Source organism: Lolium perenne, chromosome 4, assembly GCF_019359855.2.
Source record: "Lolium perenne isolate Kyuss_39 chromosome 4, Kyuss_2.0, whole genome shotgun sequence".
NCBI lineage: Eukaryota > Viridiplantae > Streptophyta > Magnoliopsida > Poales > Poaceae > Lolium > Lolium perenne.
In genome coordinates this window covers 316,389,173-316,398,009 of record NC_067247.2, presented here as the reverse complement: position 1 = coordinate 316,398,009, position 8,837 = coordinate 316,389,173, and the positions used below count along the sequence as shown (strand labels likewise).

General features: G+C 53.3%; 1 protein-coding gene across 1 annotated transcript; it reads left to right on the top strand.

Annotated features, from left to right (window-relative positions):
- The first annotated feature begins 1,373 nt into the window (after window positions 1–1,373).
- On the top strand, window positions 1,374–5,333 carry LOC127296205 (uncharacterized). The gene is made up of 6 exons (XM_051326238.2): window positions 1,374–1,905; window positions 3,374–3,770; window positions 4,057–4,194; window positions 4,278–4,437; window positions 4,557–4,854; window positions 4,969–5,333. The coding sequence occupies exons 1-6, from the start codon at window positions 1,558–1,560 to the stop codon at window positions 5,224–5,226; spliced, it is 1,599 nt and encodes a 532-aa protein (XP_051182198.1). The 5' UTR covers window positions 1,374–1,557; the 3' UTR covers window positions 5,227–5,333.
- The last annotated feature ends 3,504 nt before the right edge of the window (window positions 5,334–8,837 follow it).

The window sequence follows — 8,837 nt, the reverse complement described above, 5'->3', positions numbered from 1 at the left end:
TGGGCGCGAAGGTGTCGTGTACCAGCTCTGCAACATTGCCTTCCACACCGACTTCCTTGGCCTCGGCAACGACGGGAGCAACACCCAGTGCCAAATCTCTATAGCTATGACGGCTACACAAGGTGGTCGTGCTCACGGTGGAAATGTTGATCCCGCATGGTATGCCGACTCCAGTGTTACAAACCACGTCGCCCACGAGCTCGACCGTCTCACCACGAGGGAACCCTACTACAGCACCGATCAAGTTTATGTGGCAAATGGTATAGGCATGTGTATTCATAATATTGGTCATGCACTTCTACCTACTCCATCGTCTAAGCCATTAAATCTTAATCGTGCCCTTCATGTTTCTAATGACACTCCTATATTATTGGATTGCACCGTGATTTGTTCTATCTAAATTGTAACTGAGATTTTATTGTTACACACGAGGTTGCAACTGAGATTTTACAACTCGCACATTTACTACGGAGTACTTGCAACATGGTTTGCAACTGAGTAAAATCATACGGAGTATAAACCGTTGAACTACTTTAAGTTTAATGTTAGTTATATGTTGCAAAACGAGTTGGAGTTGAAGTTTGATGAAATCATCTGACCGAAAAGTCAGAATTAAGTTTGCTGTTAGTCATGTGAGAATTAGTCACTCAAAAATGGAAGCAAATTTGGTGCACATGAGTACCAGTGCTCTCAGTTTTCAAAATATTTAAAAATCAATATAGAGGAAATCGCTTATCGGTGTCAACTCGTTTGGCGGGAGATTAGCGATTAATAGGCAAATCGGCTGATTAATCGGACGATAAATAAGTTAATCGGACGATAAATGAGTTTATCGGCTAATCGGTGACCATCAAATAGCGATTAATTGGATGATTAATCGTTGAATCGGACGATTTTTTGAACAGTGTTAAAAACTGTATTTCTGCGGTTCAAAAAATTATCACATTTATTCTATGAATGCATACACATGTTCTGAATATTCATGCAAAATTTCGGTAGAAATTGCATTGTATTTTGAGCTACAGGAAAAAAAACAAATTTGTGGCTACGTATAGAGGTATATATTTGTCAGAAATTTGTCTTTTTTGTATAGCTTAAAATATAACATATTTTCCCCAAAATTTCTACCATACCTTCAGAATATTTATATGTATGTGGGTATTTCATTTCATATTTTTTGAAATCCAAAAAATATGATTTTTAAAAATCAGGAGCACTGATGCTCATGTGCCAAATACATTTTTCGCTCAAAAATATCCTACTGTATCATTTTTCGTACGCTACCAAAATCGAGACATGCACGGTCCAGAATCTCCGAGTAGCCGTGCCCTATGCTCACGCTCTGTGCACCACAGCTTCAAAGATTCCATCTTTTCGGCAGACGACGACCGCACCCAACAATCGGAATCCAGATTCCTTGGACGCGAGGTATATTCATTTCACAGGCCACTCCAGTGATGAGCTGAATATACCGCCACCAGATCGACTCCAGAATCCCCTTCTCAATCTGTCATCAAGCCATTAGCCATTCCGTTTCACGAACCATATAGCTCCTGGATGCAGGGCGTCGTCACCAGGCGCGCGCGCTACTGCCCGGCGAAGCTCCAGCGCCAAGTACCCTCCAGCTGCCGAGCACCGCGCGTATCCACAAGCTTTAGCTGCCGCGGTGGCAGTCGGTGCAGCGTCGCTCCGGGCGAGAGGGCCCGGGCCGTCGTGGTGAGAGCGGGCGGTGGCCCGGGGATAGGAGATGGGGAGCAAGCAGCGCCGCCGCGACAGGACGTCGTCGGAGCAGCGTCGGCGACGGGTGGCGCGAAGAGAGGGACCGTGGCTGGCGCCGTCGCGCTCATAGTCGGCACAAGCATCGGGTCCGGCATCCTCGCCGTGCCGCAGAGCACAGCACCGGCGGTGAGTTTATCTTCCCTCTGCCGCCGGTGGCAATGAGAATTTCACTGACATGGTCCAGCATTAGAGCAATTCCAATAATATAGCCAGCTGCTGGCTATAAGCCAAGTGACATGTCATATATAGCTAACTTTACAGTAAGTTTAATAGTATAGCCAGCTGCTGGCTATAAGCCATATGACATGTCATTTGTAGCTAACATAGAGCCAACATGTATAATAGTGAACTATAATCATGTACTACTTTATCAATGGATGGCTCATATTTCACTCTCACAAAGTCTTTTAGGAGACGCGTCTTTAGAAATTTTCTTGCATTAGAGCCCACTCATCTTCTCTCTCCTCATCTCTCTCTTCCAACTAAGTATAAATATATTATTTTAACCCTTATAGCCAGCTGACTAGGACTTATTATACTTGCTCTTAGAGCTAACATATACAATAGTGAGCTATAAAAATGTAGTACTTAATCAATATGTGGCCCACCTTTCACTCTCATAAAGTGCCTAGGAGCACGTGCTAGAGCTGGCTCTTGCATAAAGCTAGCCATAGTGCTAGTATCATAGCTAGTATCATGCATCCTAGCCCCACCAAAAATACTGATGTGGCAGGTAATTATGGATGAGAGAGGAGATTGGAGTATCATAGGTAGATACTGTATCATAGCGCACATCACGAGAAAAGTTAGTATCAAATAAATCTTGTACACAAATTTGTATTGGGATTCTACAAATCAATTAATATAGCAAAACTATAATACTAGTCTATGATACTATGCATTATGGATCTAGTATCATACAAAAGTATCATATACATGATACTAGTATATGGTACTACCCACTATGGTCAGCCTAAGAGCCCACTCTCCTTCTCTCTCCTCCCCTCTCTCCTCCAACTAAGCAATAATATACTATTTTAATCTTTATAGCCAGCTGATTAGGACTTATTGTACTTGCTCTTAAGCAGCCAAACGCGGATGCCAGTAAATTCTGTGCGTAGGTATTGCAGGTAGTGAAGTGAAATGTCCAAACCGCTGTTATTGGATTGTCCCCTACAAGGTCAGGATGTAATGGAGTAATGGTGCATCTACCACCCTCTATCAGGACAGTGAATTGCCCCCCATAGGAAAGTTGCAATGAACACATCTGAAAACAGCCACATGTACCCGCTTCACATAACCAACTGGCGCCGATGTGCCTGAGTCGCTGCGTGCATTCAATCGGTGCTTCGTTCGTCATTTTAGGCTGGCAGGATCAATCTCTGTCTGCTTAAACTGTCCCAAGTTTAGACCTCACGATCTGGAAATACAGTGCCCAGAAATAGTAGGACAGAGAGCTGCATTCACCAAATACTGCCAGCTAACTTCGCTCGCTTATTACTCGCATGGATTAAACAGTAAAGCAGTACAATTTCTGAACGAATGCAGTATGTCAACACAAAGTTTTAGTTAATACTGCTACGCCAATTGACAGGGTTTCGTTCCAAGCGCCGTGTGCATGGTCACCTGCTGGGCCTTCCTGGTGGCCGAAGCGCTCCTCCTCGCCGAGATCAACGTCCACCTGCGCCGGAAGCAGAAGAAAGACGGCAACGGTGGCGGCGGAGGGCTGGAGGTGATCTCAATGAAGAGCATGGCGCAGGAGACGCTGGGCGAGTGGGGAGGGAACCTGGCCGCCACAGCCTACCTATTCCTGTCCTACACGTCCATGGTCGCCTACACGTCGAAATCCGGCGAGGTGCTCGCCCGCGTGATCGGCGTGCCCGAGCCCGTCTCCGGCGGCGCATTCACCGCAGCCGTCGCGCTCCTCATCGCCGCGGGAGGCACGGGCGTCACCGCCCAAGTGAACCAGCTGCTCACCTTCTTCATGATAGGTACTGTACGACTGGTTTCTCACAGCACGTAGTAACGGGCAACGGCTACTGCCTACCAGTGTAGTATGTGAGTTGTCATTTCCATTAACAGCCAGTATGCATCACTGTTTTAGTGGATCTGCATTAACACACACGACGGAAACAGGACAGGAAATCTTGCTTCGAGCACGTTGTTGTTTGCTCTGCAGTCTGAAGACTCTGAACATTTCCCCAGTATCACATCACTAGTACTGCTAGTGCTGTAGTACAGGTAGTATGTATCATCATGATCTGTCTATTACTGCAGGGTTGCTGCTAACGATTGAAGTCTCGGCCGTAGCGTTGGGCGGTGGCCTTGGCCTGCCAGCCAACACCCACTGGGAGCAGCTTCCCGCAACACTTCCGGTGATCATCTTCACTCTCGTCTACCACGACATCGCACCAGGTACATACAGAATTACAGATGTTCAGCTTCCAGAAAGCCAGCCAGATAACCCCGTACTGAACATTGCTGATCTGATGTCACAGTGATATGCGCGTACCTGGAAGGGGACCTCGCAAGGATCCGGCTCTCGATCATCGTTGGGAGCCTCGTGCCACTGCTGTCGCTGCTCGTGTGGGACGACATCGCGCTGGGCCTCTCCACAGATCTCAACGGGTTTGCCATTCTGGACATGATCAAGACAGAGTAAGCAAGTTCGCCCAGAGAACATGGCTGTACTTGTTCGATCCATCTGTCAGCGGTCTCTCAGCTGGATGACGCTGGAGGCATTGAACCGGCGAATCACGTGGGCGGTTCTCTTGTAGATGGGGCTACATGGTGGTGGAGACGTTCTCGCTCCTCGCTGTCGGGACGTCGCTCATCGGGACACTGCTCGGCGCCTCGCAGTTCTTCGTCGAGCAGATGACCAACCTAGCCTCCTCAACCGAGGACGAAAAGATCAACCAAGACGTTCACGAGGAAGATGGATCGAGTCATCTTGGTTGGAAAACACTGCTGGAAAGCAACAGGCTCAGTTACGTTGCCACAGGGGCCGTGGTTGTCCCAACCGTTCTGATAGCGGCTGCTGTCCCGGACTCCTTCTCCATAGCTACTGACATTGCAGTAAGCACACATCAAAGCATGAGCTCCATTTTGGCAGGAGTAACACATAAGCAAAGTGCCTTGCTACTACAACTTATCAGTAATAACCTGCCTGTCTGATTTCCACATGTTCAGGGCGGCTACTGCATGACCATCTTGTATGGTGTTCTCCCTCCGCTGATGGCCTGGTCTATTGGTTCCAAGTTATCTGACCAAAAAGCTGATCTTGCAGAAGCAGTAGAAACATCTAAGGAAATCAAGCAAAAAGCGAGCTTCACTAGTGCAAAACCTGTACTGGTCGGGATGGGGGTGTTCTCTGTGCTCATGGTCTTCCAGCAAATCTTCCAAGACTTGCTCAGTTTTAACACGTATCTCCTCTCATGGGCTAGCTAGAGTAGAAAGTTCTGAATAAGTAAAGAATGTTTCTGATATGGGCTAGCAGCCCATTCCTGAACAAGAACCCTTCTCCATGCTCGGATCATGGATGATTCCCGGCGAAATATGTTAGAGTATCCCCACTCGTTGGCGCTCCCCACGCCCAAATTCGGACGAAACAACCGCCGGATTGGACGAAATTAAGTTGTGGGGAGTACCGTATTTCCAGTCGTCCACCCGGAGTTCGGCGGATAGAGTTTAAATTCAAACAAATCGCCGTCCCGCGCTACAAGTACGGCCAGTTGATCGGCAAAAAGGAGCAAAAGGATCAGCCACAGATCGGCGATCGGAGGGAAATTACACGGAGACAGGCTCGTCGGCAGTCCCGGCCGGCAGTCCCGGCCGGCACGGCGGTGTCCGACGGACCAGTTTCCTCACACGCCGTGGCCGAAGCGGCTGCGGCGGCCGACGATGAAGCAGCGGCAGTGGACGTCGAAGCAGCCGCAGTCGACGAGGTAGATGGTGAGGTAGACGAGGTAGGAGCCGGTGGAGACGACGAAGGACTGGCCGGAGTGGCTCGGAGGATGTCGCTGCGGTGGCCCTGGTACCAATTCCTCGTCTCCTCGTCCATCAGTTCCATGTCGCCGCCGCCCATGAGGAACGCCAAGTCTGTGTTCCTCTTCTTCGCCGCCGCCGTCGTCTTCAGCAGGGCGATCCGGACGCATTGGTTGGCGAGCATCTCCCGCCACCTGCCGTCGAACTTGTCGTTCCTCCCGTCGGCGTGCGACCTCAAGTCGGCCCAGCACTTGTCGATCGACGCCTGCATCCTGTCGGCGGGATTGCCCGTCTTTTTGAGCTCTTCGAGCTTCTTCTGGCCGAGTTCAGGGCGCCCTTCCGCCGCGCAAGCCGCCGGAGCGTCGGGGTTGTACTGCTCGGTCTTGCTCTTCGAGAGGGTCGTGCGGACTTCCTTCCACTTCTCGCAGTTCTCGAGGCGGGCGTAGACGTTGAGGAACTTGAACTGCAGGCCGGTGTCGTCCGTGTACATGTCCAAAGCTCGGCGCAGCTGGGGAAAAAAGAGCACGGCGATACGGGTCAGCTAACGACGATGTACCTCGGTGATGCAGGGTCGACGGAGCATACCTTTTGCTCCAAGTCGTGGCCGCTGATCGGCCGTTTGTCGCACTCCTCCTGTATGCCGTGCCATTTGCTGCACGCCGTCTGCATGATCCCCCAATGGGTGGCCATTGCCTTGTCTCCCCGGTACACGTTCATGTTCGTCTTGTTGAAGTAGGGATCAACGAGTTTGCGCTCCCCGTACGCCTGCTTCACTCGAAGCCAGTATGTGTCGAACGACTGATTGGCCCCGATTATGCCGTTCATGGACACGGTCATCCAAGCTTCGGCGAGGCACTCCTCTTCCTTCGGCGTCCATTTGATACGCGGTTCGGCAGGCGGCGAGTCCTTCTTCCTCTTCTTCTTCCCCTTCGACAAGTTGGCGGCGGCTTGTGTTGGCTCTTCTTCTTCCTCGTCTTCTTCTTCGACGGCTTGGCTTCCGTCGGCAACATCCTCCCGATGCTCGTTGCGCGCCGCCACAGCGGCCGTCGCCCTCTGCTCCTCTTGCGTGAAGAACCCCGGGCACGCAGCGGCGGCGGCCATGAAAAACCCCGGGCTCGCAGCGGCGGCGGCGGAGCCGGAGGTGATCATCTCGTGGATCTCCTCTTCGTTCGGCGCCGCCATCGCACCGAACGCGAGCGGCCCTCGTCGCATGGCCGGCGAGGTGCCCTCGAACTGGCCGCCGCCGCCAACGTCAAGCTCGGGCGGCGACGGCGTGGACCTGGACGGTTGGACGTAGGCGCCCTCTTGGAACACGGCAGTCGGCGACGGCGAGTACATCGAAGGGGAGAAGGACGACGGGGAACTGGTTGTACCTTGCGTCGGCCATTGGCCGGGGAACATGCTGCCGCCGCTCATGGCCATGCTGATCATCCTCGCTTGTTCGTCCTGGGCCGCCGCCACCCTCTTGGCGGCGGCTTTTTTCACCCTCTCCGCCCTGCCGCTTGTCTCCACCTCGCGCCGTTTCTCGTCCGCCGCCCACTCGGCGTTCGACATGCCCGGCGGCTTCGTCTTCTTCGCCCGCATCTTCCTCGCCGGCGCCTTCGGCGGCATTGTGGTGGACGAGAAGACGAGGAGGAGAGTGGTGGTGGACGAGAAGACGCCGCCGGGAACTGGAGCTGGAAGATGAGGAGATTGGGGAATTTCGGCGGGAGAGAATGGGGATATGCAAGCAAATTGGAGGGAATGGGGATATGCAAGCAAATTGGAGGGAAAATCGACAGGATTTGGTTTTCCAGTCGCCGACTACGCGGGTCCACACGACGTTTCGCACCAAAATCTTTCGTCCGGAGTCCCCGAGCGCGCCCCGGGGGGCCGGGGATGGCGTGGGCTCGCCGGATGGATGAAGGGTCAAATCCGGACGAAAACGAGGAACCGGGGGCGCGACTGGGCTAAATTTCGCCGTCCGGATGGAAAAAACGTCGCTCGGGGGCCTCGTCGGGGGGACGAGTGGAGATGCTCTTAGGTTCACCATGTAAATCAGCAACTGCTAGAAGTCGAAATGGAAAAAATTCCTGCCGAACGACGCACCTTTCATCATGTTTCTACAATGCTGCACATAAGAGCTTTCGTAACCCCCTCCTGGGCGACCTAGGGCGGAAACCCTAGCCGCCGCCGCCGTCCTCCCCTCCTCCTCCCGCCCTCCTCGTCGTCCCCGGAGGTCGTCGCCGGCGAAGCCGGGCGCGGCCGGTGATGGGGGCGGCGGGGCTCCTCGCGTGATCCATCCGTGCGGCGGAAGGAGGCTAGCCTCCGCACGGGGGGATGGTCCCGGACCGTGGATGGTGGTGGCGGCGCGGCCCCTCGCCGGGCGGCCGGTGATGGTGGCGGCGGCATGGCCTTGATCTGGGGGCGCAGCTCTCCTCTTCCTCGTCGCGGCCTTCGGGCGGGCGGTGATGGGGGCGGCGTAGCAAACCCGGAACCTGGCGGCGCGATCCTCTCCTTTCGTCCTAGCCTCGGCATCGCCGGGCCAGCGATGATGGAGACGGATCCCGCACTGCTCCTCCTCAAGGTTTGGGACCACGGCACCAAGGGCGGCGGCCCTGGATGGCGGTGGCGCCGTCGACCTGCTGGCAGGTGGCGGGCGTGGTCCTAGGGTCTCTCTTGCGTGAAGAGGAAGACCTACCGGAGGCCTGGACTCGTGATCTAGCCGGAGTGTTGAGTTCCGGAAGGCTCCGCCGGCGAATGTAACAGTGCTTTGTGCCTGGAGTTTGCTGGATCGGTGGTATTCGGTCGTGCGCACCCATGCTTTTATTCCGACCGATTGGTTCTGGAGGGAGCGGCGCGAAGCTCTTTTTCTGTGTTGACATCAAGTGACTATGGATCCATGATGAAAGTCGGAAGAAGAGAAGTACATGAAGGCCGGAGGGGAGGACTAGCTAAGGGAGGTTCAAGTCTTCGCGCTGTTGAGGGACTTGCTTGGTGTTCCGGGCCTCACAACAGCGGTATGATAGTGGGGGCGACAACACATGTGAAGTTCAGAGTCCTACCTTTCAGGGTGAAATCCCAAGGTCTGGCCT

Excerpts from the sequence above, each read along its gene's own strand:
- LOC127296205 (XM_051326238.2), top strand. The coding sequence starts at position 1,558 with ATGCAGGGCGTCGTCACCAGGCGCGCGCGCTACTGCCCGGCGAAGCTC. Across the intron at positions 3,771-4,056 it reads GCTCACCTTCTTCATGATAG|GGTTGCTGCTAACGATTGAA; the intron begins GTACTGTACGAC and ends CTATTACTGCAG. Across the intron at positions 4,195-4,277 it reads CTACCACGACATCGCACCAG|TGATATGCGCGTACCTGGAA; the intron begins GTACATACAGAA and ends CTGATGTCACAG.